General features: G+C 37.1%; 1 protein-coding gene across 10 annotated transcripts in view; it reads left to right on the plus strand.

Moving 5' to 3' along the window:
• The window catches only part of LOC150084011 (serine/threonine-protein kinase MARK1), a 343,303-nt gene that overhangs the window by 252,997 nt on the left and 76,338 nt on the right, over positions 1-13,968 (plus strand). For 9 of the 10 annotated variants that reach the window (XM_090375845.1, XM_090375847.1, XM_090375850.1 and 6 more), the window contains one exon: positions 7,284-7,472. The exons of the other annotated variant lie outside the window; for it this stretch is intronic. In XM_090375845.1, the coding sequence (XP_090231971.1) occupies positions 7,284-7,472 (189 nt within the window). The remainder of the gene's footprint in view (positions 1-7,283; positions 7,473-13,968) is intronic. 10 annotated transcript variants of the gene reach the window in all.

The following is a 13,968-nucleotide window of genomic DNA, read 5'->3' on the forward strand; positions in this document are numbered from 1 at the left end:
ACCAGGTTTCAAGGTGTAAAAAGATAGGGCCTTGCACTTGCTTGGTGCTAATGCAGCGGATGATTACAGATTAAAACCACTGCTTGTGTACCATTCTAAAAATCTTTGTGCATTTAAGGGCATCAATAGAGCCATCCTGCCCCTGCATTTCCAATCGAACCAGAGAGCATGGATAACAATATTTCTCTTTGAGGATTGGTTTTAATGCTGCTTCATTCCCAAGGTTGAAAAATATTGTAAAGACAACAACATTCCTTTCAAGATTTTTTTTCTATTACATAATGCTCCTGGACATCCTACGCATCTAGATGATTTCAATTTGAATGTGAGAGTCATATTTCTACCGCCAAACACGACTTCACTCATCCAACCAATGGATCAGGGTATTATTTCAAATTTAAATGCATACTATTTACGCACAACATTTGCTGAGGCATTGTCTGCAGTAGACAATGAGAAAAATTTTATGTTAAGAGAATTGGAAATTTTACAATATTTACCACGGCATCTTAAACATTAATAAGGCCCTAGCAGAAATTACTAAAATTTGTTTAAATGCCGCATGGAAGAAAATATGTCTACGGCATGTAAACGGCTTCAAAGAATTTAAAAAAGACAAATTATATGAAGAGGTTACAGATAAGATTGTAAAGGTTGCAGAGCTATTTCAGTTGGAGGTTGATGCCAAAAACGTAAAGGAGTTAGAGGAAGAAGAGAAGGAATTATCTAACAAAGAACTTATTGACTTGCAGGCAGTGATAGCGAAAGAAGAAAATGCTGACGAAGCTCAAGATGAACCAAACGAGGAGCCGAGATGCTTCATCACCAGAGAGATGGCATTTCGTCAAATTGCATTGGCAATGGCGAGCTTTGAGAAGATTGATCCTGACAGCGGACGATTCTTAAAAGTTAACAGAGGGGTGAATGATATGCATGCCTGCTACAAAGAAATCTACGATGAAAAGAAATAAGCCACCATCCAGTCATCCATTAATATGTTCTTTCGTAAGGTTGAGCGGCCGACCTCTTCTAAATCTTCACAGCCCTCAACCTCCACAGCGGCATACTTATCAGCTGAAGACGTTGATTCTGCCTGTCTTATGCCTGTCTCCTGTCTGTTTTTGTAATTTTCTAATTTTGAAATTTTTTTAAATTGCACGCTTTTGTAATTTTTCCTGTGCATAAGATAAAAAATACAATAAATAATTTTATTACATGTTCATTGAACATTTCTTTTTTGATTCATTCAATTCAGCGAGCACAGTTGTGAGTGCTGCACAGGCATGGGGAAAATTCCGACTTACGTAGTGTTCCATGGAAAGCAACCCTTACATAAGTCGGAGAGTTGCTGTGTGTATATTATTATTATTATTATCATCATCATTAACTATATGGTGCAAAGAAGCTTTTGCTGCACCAGCCAAAAAAAATTTCTGACTAACCCTGAGAGAGAAGAGAAGTAGAAAGAAATCAAGGAAGAAAAGAATGATGATATCCAGCTCAGGACCCTGGGTGTGCCAAACCCATACTCGCCAGATGTGAGCCCCCTGAGGATATATATATTTTGTATTTATTTAAATGTATGTTGTTACAGCAACCTGCCGCAAGATAGGCAAGTATTTTTGAACAAAAATTGTTAAAATATTACTTATGCAAATAATCCCTTTAAATTTACACACACACAGTAAGACCCCTGTATCTGTATTGCCAAGACCTAATGTGGATGGCTGAAACAATGGATATAAGCGAATGCCTGTTGACCCCATATATAATGTGATTTTCTTGTACATATATACATATAATACACTTTAATTGATAAATTAAAAACACACAGTAAGACATTGCCAACATTAAATATGGTAATAATAAAGTACAGCAGACTCTCGATTTGCTAGGATTGGATTAACCGGGACACTTCAAGACTCCAAATTTAAAAAACAAATTCAACCAGTAATCATAAAATTCAAGTAATAGTAATAGATGCATGTGAGCTTACGTAGCATTAGGTGAAAAGAAATTCACACAGCCATTCCCTCTAAATATTTGTGCAGTTTCTCCTTAAATTTATTTAAGCCATCAACTTCCACAATGACAGATGGAAGTTTGTTCCAGCAATTAACCACCCGTTGGCTAAAGGCAAATTTCTGCACATCTATTCTACAACTGTCTTTCCTCAGTTTGATTTTATGCCCCCTTAGGTTTGTAATCTGAGCAAGTGTAAGAATCCCATCAGAATTCAGTGTGCTCAATCCATTCAAGGCCTTATACACCTCAATCAGATCACCTTGCAGGTGCCTAGTCACTAGCCACTGCAATTTGCAAAACTTAGGCCTCTCTCTCTCTCTTGATGAGAGGATTCCCCTCACCAATCTTGTTGCCCTTCTCTGTACATGCTCAATCAAATCTACATCTTTCCTAAAATGAGGCCTCCAGACCTGTATGCAGTACTCAAGGCTTGGCCTGACCTTTGCCTTTATACAAGGGGATAATCACCTCCTTTTTCCCTGCTAGTAAAATTCCTGTATATCATTGACAAAACCCATGACCTGCTCTTGCAGCCTGTCTGCATTGCTCAGAAAACTTCATATCTGATTGCACAATTACTCCCAGATATTTTTCATTTTCTACCACCCTAAGTGTAGTACCACACAGTTGGTACATTCCTCTGGGGTTACTTCTACCCATATGCAGTATTTTGCATTTGTCAATGTTAAACTTCAGTTGCCACTTTTCAACCCATCTGCCCAAATTTGGGTTGAAAAGTGGAAAAGTGAAATTAGAACATGTTGCAGTAGCACACTGTCACTACTGTCATTAACAACCCTGCCAATCTTTGTATCATCTGCAAACTTTGACACTAAGCCTGATATACCCTCATCAATATCATTGATAAATGTACAAAACAACAGTGGGCCCAACACCAAATCCTATGGAACTCCACATTAGTCCATGAAGAGCAGCACCCATTGATTACACCTTCTGTCTTCTCCTCACTCAACCACTCTTTTATCCATTTTAGCAACTTACCCTTAATACCATTCTGCTCCAATTTGTAAAGTAGTCTTCCATATGCAACGGTGTGAAAAGCTTTCCTGCAATCCAAGTGTATGATACCAAAATTATTTTTTGCATCCAGTTCTTTTCTAGCCACATCATAGTATCCAATCAAAAATGTCAGACAAGACTGTCCCTTAACAAACCCATGCTGTGTCTGAATTATTGCTGCAGTCTTGTCTAGATGATCCAGCAAACATCTTTAACCAATGACTCCATTAGTTTACTTGGAATAGAAATTAAACTAACTGGTCTGTAATTACTCTTGTTACCCTTCGATCCCCTTTGTGAATTGGGGATACATTTGCACATCTCCAGATCATTGGGACCTCCCATGAGTCTAAGGATGCTCTCATAATTATGGCTAAGGGTTTGCTTAGTTCCTTTGCTGCCTCCTTTAATATTACTGGATAGATCTCATCCACCCCAGGTGCCTTTCTTATGTTTAACTTCAACAGTTTCTCCTCCACTTTGCTCTCAGTTATTACAAAATCATTACGCACCCTACTACAATTTGATAACCTTCTGGCATTTTTCTTCCTTAATAATTTCTCATGTGTGAATGTAGATGCAAAATACTCATTCAGTTTGTTTGCTATCTGAGCAGGATCATCAACAGTTGAACAATCGATATCAAGTGGACCAATTTGATTCATCCCCTCTCTTTTAGAGTTTATATAAGTAAAGAAATCCTTGCTGTTTTTCTTAGCATCCTTTGCCAAAGATTTCTCGTAATCTGCCATAGGCTTCTGTGTCGCCTGATAATTTATATGCATCCCATGCATTTTTCTTCTCTGCCACAAGTCTCATAAGTTCATTTGACAACCATTTAGGCCTAAACTTTGAACAGTATTTCTTAATAGGTATGAAATGGATATTTTGCAAATTGTAAATAAGTGACAAGAACCAGCCTTATAAGTCGTCGTTGGGAGATTAGTGTACCTATTATCTTGCAACCACCGCTGCCTTCACACCTACCACTCAAAACAAAAAAAAAAAAAAGAGAGACCAAATATCTAGTAGTGACAAATGGGCCTGGAGTACTGGGGTCCATAGTTTAACAGATATTTATTTAAAGTATACCCAGTAAAATAAAATAAAATAAAATATTTCCAGAAGCTTTCGGAACTCGTGTCCCTTTCTCAACTGACAGAATTTTTAAATACATTACAAGCAAACTGTGGCACGTTACTCATTCGTCATTGTTGTAGCACGGACGTGTGCTGCCTTGCGCCAGTGATCATCCATCAATAAAACGGTTGTCTCCAGGATTGGATGTATACGCATGCCTTTCTGGCGATTTAATGCCTTAGGGTTGTTCATTATGTTTAGTGACTCTAGCCATAGGCGGTGGCGAAAGTGTCGCGCGTGGTCCACTATCTCAAAGTCGCGCTTGGGGTCAAGATCGTGGTTGGTAGCCCAAAAATGTTCTGCAAGCGCGGTAGGTGAGACATCGAGACGTCTCCAGGATCGCCTCACGGAACACGACAGAGCAATCCGGCTTGCCGAAACTGACCAGTCCGCGCTTGCAGAACATTTTTGGGCTACCAACCACGATCTTGACCCCAAGCGCGACTTTGAGATAGTGGACCACGCGCGACACTTTCGCCACCGCCTATGGCTAGAGTCACTAAACATAATGAACAACCCTAAGGCATTAAATCGCCAGAAAGGCATGCGTATACATCCAATCCTGGAGACAACCGTTTTATTGATGGATGATCACTGGCGCAAGGCAGCACACGTCCGTGCTACAACAATGACGAATGAGTAACGTGCCACAGTTTGCTTGTAATGTATTTAAAAATTCTGTCAGTTGAGAAAGGGACACGAGTTCCGAAAGCTTCTGGAAATATTTTATTTTATTTTATTTTACTGGGTATACTTTAAATAAATATCTGTCAAATATCTAGTTTTATCTAGTGCATTGCGTCGATTGTTGTGTTCCGTCACACTGCAAAAGGACAAATTTTGTTTCGTTATTTATGTCAGGGATGTTGGAATTTTTTTTTTTATAGTAACTTTTTTTTTTTTTTTGTTTAGAAATCGCGAAAATGATGGGCAAAATGCAAGAGGCAAAATGCTTTCAAATTAAACAATTTTCACAAATTTTTCAATTTTTCTCCAAATCGAAAATGGTGCATCTGTTAAATCTCTAAAGAACCATTATAATGTTGGTGACTAAACCATATGCGACATTGTAAAAAAATAAAGGGAAGCTATTCGATTTAAAATCAACATCATAAAAAATAAAGGGAAGCATCGTATTGGACATGCGAGTAGTACTTGTTAAGTTTTTTTTTTTTTTTTTTTCGTGGTTAACTGCAGGTAACTGAATCAGCAGATACCGAATCAGCGGATATGGGGGCACAACTGTATATATATATTTCAACATTTGTAAACTCTCATTTATTTAGATTAATATATATATATAAATAATGGCTTAAAAGTTAACATAAAATAAGAAAATAAATAAATAAATATTAAGCTATCATTAGAGGCAGCAGAATGCACCTCCTCCACAAGAAGCCCAGATATATCCGATAATTCAAAATAAAACAACATAAAACATAAACATATGGCTTATGTTTTATGTTGTTTTATTTTGAATTATCGGATATATATAGCATAAATTCAAGCTGTGCATTTGAGAATTGTTACTTAGAACTATTTGTGTGTAGGTAATTTTTGAAGCAGAATGTCCATTGGAAAGATATGAATGTAAAATGCAAAGGTAAGAATGCTCAAAGGAGCATGATATCATGGACAATTTCCTTGTTTCTCCACACACAAGATAAGATTTGCATCTAGACTTCTGGAATGTCTTAATTGTGAACATTTGTTTTAAAGTTTTGGTCTACTTTCCTGTTTACCAAGAGAAGGTAGGCCAAATTTTGTGCTCTAAAGAGGTCATTAATGGAATCGAAATATTTAAATTTGGAAATATGCAAAATTATACAAAAGATATTAACTCCTGTTATAACATTACTGCTTAATACACATCCCGCTTAGTGCTCTTTACTTCTGCTACCATCAATCCTGTGAATTGGGGGTGGGGGTATTATACTTATAATGCTTTCCCACTTATAGTGTTCTTTGAAGCTGGTTCTTCAAAACCACTAAAATGAGAGATTACTTGTTACAAAAAGTAACAAATTTCTTTCCTGTTTTTTGGTGTTATTTAGTTTATGAAGGTTTTCATCATGGTTCAAGGTTGTAATGTAATATGGGTTACTTATGGAGTAATCCCCCAGGAGTAATCTGATTCATAAAATAAATACCACCACAAAAACAGGTACAGAAATTCTTTATTTTTGTTGCATATTTGTAAATTTAAAAATTAATTCCATCATTATTAGTGCAAAATATAGTCTTTATTTCTTTAAAACCTTGAAAAAGGAAAGCTAGAATGTGAATATCCAACAACTAATATTTTCTTCATATATGTATAACAAACCTCTTAAAGAAATGATTTTGTCCATTATTTGTTGATTTGGATTACCAAAGATAATTTCGTACATGATTTTTCTCACTAGAAAACAAACAGTCCATACATGTGAAAGAAATAACTGTCAAGGTAAGCACATGAATGGAATTATGGCTGACAACTGAGCATAATTTTTTCTCCAAACCTTTTTTTTTTTTTTTTTTGGAGAAAGTTTATAATTTCCTATAAGCTAATCATACTGATGCTATGATTTGTTAAGTAAGAAATGCAGAAGCTAATTTGCATATCTGGAACACTTACTCGGGTGTTCCTGAATGGGAATTCACAGATTTTGTCATGTGAGGTAAGGATCCACTAATGTATTTTGTAGGCCCCAAACAGTACATATTAGAAACTGAGTTACTTTTAACATGTTGCTTAAATACCAGAAAGAAAACATTTGAAAGGGAAAGGACTATATTAATATACATGTAGAAATTTAACCATGATATAAACTTTGGTGGGTTGTCATTTGTAAGTTCTGTGAGCAGCTCATTCTTTTTGGCTTTATTTCTTGAGGTATTAAATGATGCTTTGCTGCCTTTCTTGAATATTTAGGATTTTTTTGGACATTCAGCCTCCAGAAAAAGCAAAGTGCACTGCCAAAGCATGATACTTAAATATGCCATCAGTACTAGTCGTTAGAAATAAAGCACGTAGTATTATATTTTTGCGTTTGCTTGTTTTGGTTGCTTTTTGGGTTGGAAGCTTATGTTGCTTTTCACTTGCTGTAATGCTGTAGGTAACCACACCACATCAAGCACAGGTCCAGGACATGGGACACCTTCTACTACATATAAAAGACAGAACACAGTGGACACTCCTACCACAAAGGAAGGGGTAACAGTGTCCACTGCTTCTCCCACCCTGTCTACTCCTCGCACAGTCAAGACTTCCCCCACAGTTATGCCATCTTTAGATACTTCTACAGGTAATAATACTGAAGATGTTGAATTTTATATTATCGTAGTTGTAATGTAGCAGTACTTACATATTTTTGACATTTTCATTTATACATGTTTATTTATTTATGGTACTTTAAATTATACCTAAATGTTTATTGTGATTATGTAAATTTTAAAAATTTGGTATTTGTTAATTACAACAGACAACAAACTTGAACCTTCTCCCCCCCCCCCCCCCAGTATGTTATTAGGTTTCCCTATTTGTTTTTGAGTGCCGAACATGAAAATGACTTCAGTTTTATTATCACCTTAGCTTTTAAGAAAATCAGAATTTTTTATTAATTACATTACCAAACTTCCTAAATTAAGTCTTTACAGGTATGATTTTTGACTTAATGTTTTATTTGTTAATTTCTGCCTGAAAGTAGCAATCAAGGCTTCTCCTATTAATTTGTAGCAATAATTGGCTTAGCATGTTGGGACTCCACTTGTCCCATATCTTTTCTGCTAACTCTTGTATTAATAATCTTGGTAAATCAACTTCTATCATACCCAATACACCTTCACTCAGTGTCTCCCATGTCCTTCTGGCAGAAAGAAGTTAGAAGAATTCTGAACAACCTTGATGCCAAGAAAGTTTCAGTTCCTGGTAGCATTTCTTCACTAGTTCTTAAAACATGTGCTTCTGAGCTTGCTCTCATTCTGTGTCACCATTTTTACACTCTTAGAAATTTGTTCATATCCAGCCATTCCTTAAAGGGGTGACATCCTTCCCTTCCAGTTATCATTCTGTTGCACTTAACTCTGTTCTTTCCAAAGTAATGGAGAAATCCACTGCCAACTCTTATATTATTAAACTTGCTTCATGACCACAAATATGATTCTGTGAGTATCAATCTAATGGCAGTGCATGGGTTTATATTACTCATCTTGGGATGAATTCACAGGAAAAATTTGGTGAAACTCAAGCAGTTATTTTTCACAAATCTGTCTTTTAATTGTTTTGGCATAAAGGTTTTACAAACAACCTCCCATCTAATGAATTTCCAACTGTTTTTTTCTATTGGATATCTAGTTTTCTTTTTGACCATTCATTGAAAGTGATTAGTGACAGTCTGTCTTCAGACTTCTCTGCTAATGCTTGTGTTCCTTCTTCCACCCTTTTTTTCCTTGTATATTTATTCTTCCATTGACTGGAAATCATATCTGTAGTTTTGCTGATGATAGCACACTACATTTTGCCAGTTTGAGAAAATATGCCCTGCACAAATAGCTTAGCTTTTCTGATATCTGCTACCAATTCCTTAAATGGTGATCTCCAAGTATTTCGCCAATGAAGGTGAAGAAAACTTAGCTTCATTAATTAATTGGAAGAGGGATGTTACATGGTTGGTCATCTTGTGTGAATTGTTGGTCATCTTATGATATACCACATGAAAGATTTAAGTTGTTTTGTTGAAAATGTCAGTAGAAACATTTCAAATTTGACGGTGTTTCAAAAAGTCATTGTTTCTCATTGTCAGGATCTTTAGAGAGGCTCCTTGTTCAAAGAGGTTTGAACTGCTGGAACTCAAGCCTCTTTCAAACCAGGAACCTCTCTTAAGGTCCTAACAACAAGAAACAGTGACCTCTTGAAACACTAATTGCATAAGTTTTTCTGTTGATGTTTTCAGTGTAATTGCAGTATTTTCAATATTCTCTCTCTCTCAGTATAAGCACATCACAAATGTTACTTCATCTTCACCAAAAATAACTGGATTTTCTTTTGTTTTGCTCTCAGTTTCACTTCCCTTCTAAAGAACTACTCACTTAGTACTAATCTGAAATCCACCCTACTATGAAATATATTATTTCCACGTCTGGAGTGGTGCCCCTAGAATCTCTCAAACTTCTAAATTCTATTCGAAAGAGGCAGTCAGTTTAATTAATGACTCATCTCTTATAAAGCCATTCCAATCTTCCTAATAGACATTCAGTTTCTGCTGTATGCCTTTTCTATAGATATTTCTAAGGACATTGTTCTTCTGAATTGGTACCTATAATTCCCCCACGCTCTTCCAAACTAATTCAGCCACATGTTGCAACCAGTCAGTATCCATTCATTATCCAACACAGGACCAACTTTTCTTTTTCGTTTACCTTTTCATCTTATGTTCTCTGGAACAACCTTCCTTGGATTGTAGGTTGTAATTTCTCAAAAATTACAATCTACAATCCAAGTCTAATGCCAACAAGTATCTTTTTTTTTTCAGCCTTTAACCCATGAATGCTAATAAGTACTGTAATATGAAATAATGATAATGTATATATCCAGTAAAAATATCTTTAATTATAAATTAATACTTTGGAGCTTTCAGGGCTCAATGTGCCTCTTTATCAACAAATATAATGGAAACTTTAGAGATAAAAATTATTTTAACGGACAGAGTTTTGCATGCTGTGAGGTGTGCGAAGCACGAGGTAGGCCCTTCAACCATTAAACTGGTGCTCATTATTGCTGCATGGACGTGCGTAGTTTTGCCTCCAGCACTTATCTAGACTTAAAACAGTTGCCTCTTAGATGGGGTGTAGTCTCATGCCTTTGCAGCGGTTCATGGCTCTCGAATTACACAATATATTAAGTGACTCTAACCAGAGGCAGTGGCAAAGTGTCGGGACTGGTAAATTACTTCATAGTCCCGCTTGGGATTGAGGTCGTGGTGGGTCGACCAGAAGTGTTCCGTGATTGCGGACTGGTCGGTCTCTGCAAGGGGGATCTTGAAGACGTCTCGGGGTCTCTCCTATGTAGCAGCTGTCACATCTTTGCAGGCTATATGGTATACTACACCACTGCATAAGAGAGGGGTGACTGGAGTCTTTACGTTGGAAACTAGAGAATGTAAGTTTCTACCAGGCAGCTGCATGCATTTTATGTGGTATTCTTGGAGGAATTTTGAGATCTGGCCCGACATGCCTGGATAGTAGGGAATGTAGGTGCAACGAGATTTCCAGAGTGAGGACAGACTTGATCAGTTGTGGCTACCCAACCCACATATTGGACAAATGCTTATTACAAGCGCAGATCACAGTCCACCCGAGACCGCCATCAACTCAGGACATGTACCTACCACCTACATTCTCTACTCTCCAGGCATGTCAGGCCGGATTTCAAAAATCGTCCAAGAATACCATATAAAATGCATGCAGCTGCCTGGTAGAAACTTACGTTCTCTAGTTTCCAACATAACGACTCATGTCACCCCTCTCTTATGCAGTGGTGTAGTATACCGCATAGCCTGCAAAGATTTTGACAGCTGCTGCATAGGAGAGACCTCGAGATGACTTCAAGACTGCCTCGCAAAACACGACAGATCGATTCACCTTGCTGAGACCGACCAGTCCGCAATCATGGACTGGTCGACCCACCATGACCTCAATCCCAAGCGAGACTATGAAGTAATTGACCAGTCCTGACACTTTCGCCACCGCCTCTGGTTAGAATTACTTAATATATTGTGTAATTCAAGATCCATGAACCGCTGCAAAGGCATGAGACTACACACCATCTTGGAGGCAACTGTTTTAAGTCTAGATGAGCGCTGGAGGCAAAACTACGCACATCCATGCAGCAACAACGAACACCAGTTTAATGGTTGAATGGCCTACCTCGTGCCCTCGCACGCCTCACTGCACGCACAACTCTGTGTCTGTTAAAATAATTTTTATCTCTAAAGTTTCCATTCTATTTATTGATAAAGAAGCACATTCAGCCTTGAAAGCTCCAAAGTATTTATTTATAATGGAAGATATTTTTACTGGATATATACGTTATCATTATTTCATATCACTATGGATTCCAGTACAACAGGCCCATTTATCCTCAAGTACTGTAAGTTTTAAACATTTTCGTGTTTGAGGTTTTCATATACAGGTAGCCCTCGATTTATGTCGGGGTTAGGTTCCTGGGGGGACAGGCATAAATGGAACCATTTATATAATGGAGTCAATTGGAAATCACAGGATTAGATTCCGGGCACCAAAAATTTTACCTACCACTTTGCATCGATTGTTTTATTTTATTATCATACTTCATAGTTGTAGTAATAGTCGATGGAGGCATATTCATAGCCCTACACACATTAGGGTGGCTTTCACCAGATTCCATCCTCCGAATATTGCACTAGGATTCAATTAACTAGTTTTACCAGACATCGTGTGTCTTTATTCTATTAAATTAAAAACTTTATAACACGATTGAAAAAAAATGCACACTGCTGTCACTATCATTATTATTTAATTTATTAATAGAATTACTTATAAAAAAAATACACATACATAATTAATAAAAAAAAATGTTAGGGTAATAAATTTCCAACACGTGTAAATAGCAAAACAACAACTAACCAACTGAATGCTTCACTGCATGGACCTTTACTACCCACATCCACGAATGATTACTTTGAGGGCAGGAATCTTTCTCGTCTCTGATACAAATGCACTAATTGCTGATTGGCTCAGATTGTCCTAAATCATGTGAACAGTGCACGATACATAGCACAGTATGATGCTGATAAATTTTGTCTGACAATTTTAAACTTTCAATTTATAAAGAAATTGCAAAAATAAAAAAATAAAATAAATAAAAATGGCGTTGTGGTTAGTGATCGGCGCTATTGCGAATCGGTGCAAAATGAGGGCTACCTGTGGGTGGGTGGGGGTGTGTGTGTGTCTCTGGAATATATATATATATATATATATATGAAGGCCAGCTTTGTGGCACATTTGTCTCCTATCAATACACTTATTAAATTTTTAATAGAAACTGACAAGAAAAAAATTGTTTTAAAATATTCCCCATACAGCTCCCCACTGATTAATCAATTATTTATCTTACATGAATTCTTATATCACAGAAAATCTCAAAAATCCACCAGTTTTGAGGGCAGGGGCTGTAAATACCCAAAAGCCCTGTACTCCAAGTGCTATTGTTTTAGATATCTTAAATTATTAACGACCATGGGAGACTTTCCATTAGCGGGCACCTCCGTAGCCAGGTGAGCAGGAGCAGCAGTGCGTAGCACACTCTTCTTGATTAGACTGGGGTTCGAGCCCATGACCACCAAATACAGAGGATGCAGCAAGGTCAGGGAATGTCCACCGCATATCCCCAGAGCAATATGGCCTTAGTTGCTAATGCTCCTAAAAACCAAATAACAACAACTTTCTATTAACTTTCTAAAGCAATATATTTTCCAGTGTGAATTAGACTCTGCATGTCTCTAAATTTTTACTTTAAGAATAATGCTGAAAGTTCATTATGCATTTCTCTTGCTTGTTTACTCAATGATTAAGTGGGAAATACTTCTGCAACTTTGTCAGCATTATATTTTGTCTTAAATTTAAAAGTTAAACAATAAAAAATGCTTGCTTATGCAGTTGCATTAATTATTAATAAAATTCCAATTGCACCAGTTTTTTTTTTTTTTTTAACTTAACACACTTAAAACCCAAGTTTTTTGTAGCTTTAAAGCTCATGAAATTTTCTTGAGAGAGAGAGAGAGAGAGATGCTATAATTGCTGAGTGGCAATGTTGATTTACTATTCTTTTGAAATATTTGCATAATCTTTTTACAATACAGGCAGTTAGCATTAGTATTAGTAGAGGCATTTGATGCAAGAAAGCAAGCTTATGCAGCATCAGCCAAAAATAAAAAATAAAATAATAATAAATGAATAAATAAAAATAACCACTTCCACTTCACCCCTCTGTTCGTTCGAAATACCTGTCCAGCTGAGCCTTAAACGTATTTAGGCTATCAACTTCCACGACAAGGGATGGAAGTCTGTTCCACCAACCAACCACCAGCTGGCTAAAGGCAAATTTTCTCACGTCTATCCTACATCTGTCTTTCCTCAATTTGAATTTTTTTCCCCTCTCAGGTGATTATTCTGAGCAAGAGGAAGAATCCCATTAGCATTGAGCATGCTCAAACCATTCAAGACTTTATATACCTCTATCAGATCACCTCGCTGGTGCCTAGTCTCCAGACACTGTAATTTGCAAAACTTAAGCCTTTCTTCGTAAGAGCACCCCTTTGTTCCATTCACCAATCTTGTTGCCCTTCTCTGTACTCGTTCCAGCAGCTCTACATCCTTCTTGAAATGAGGCCTCCAGACCTGTATACAGTACTCTAGGTGTGGCCTTACCATTGCCTTATACAAGTGAATAATCACCTCCTTATCCCTGCTAGAAATATTCCTATATATCATTGACAATACACCATGAGCTACTCTTGCAGCCCGTCTGCACTGCTCAGAAAACTTCATATCTGCCTGCACAACCACCCCCAGGTCCCTTTCATTCTCTACCACTGTCAGTGTAGTACCACAGAGTTGATACATTGCTCTGGGGTTGCTGTTTCCCATATGTAGTACTTTACATTTGTCAATGTTAAACTTCATTTGCCACCTCTCAGCCCATCTGCTCAACCTTTCCAGATCCTGTTGCAGTAGCATAGTATCAGTAGTGTCCTTGACAACCCT

This window comes from Mastigoproctus giganteus, chromosome 6, assembly GCF_048544385.1.
Source record: "Mastigoproctus giganteus isolate SK-2022 chromosome 6, ASM4854438v1, whole genome shotgun sequence".
NCBI classification, from domain to species: Eukaryota; Metazoa; Arthropoda; class Arachnida; order Uropygi; family Thelyphonidae; genus Mastigoproctus; species Mastigoproctus giganteus.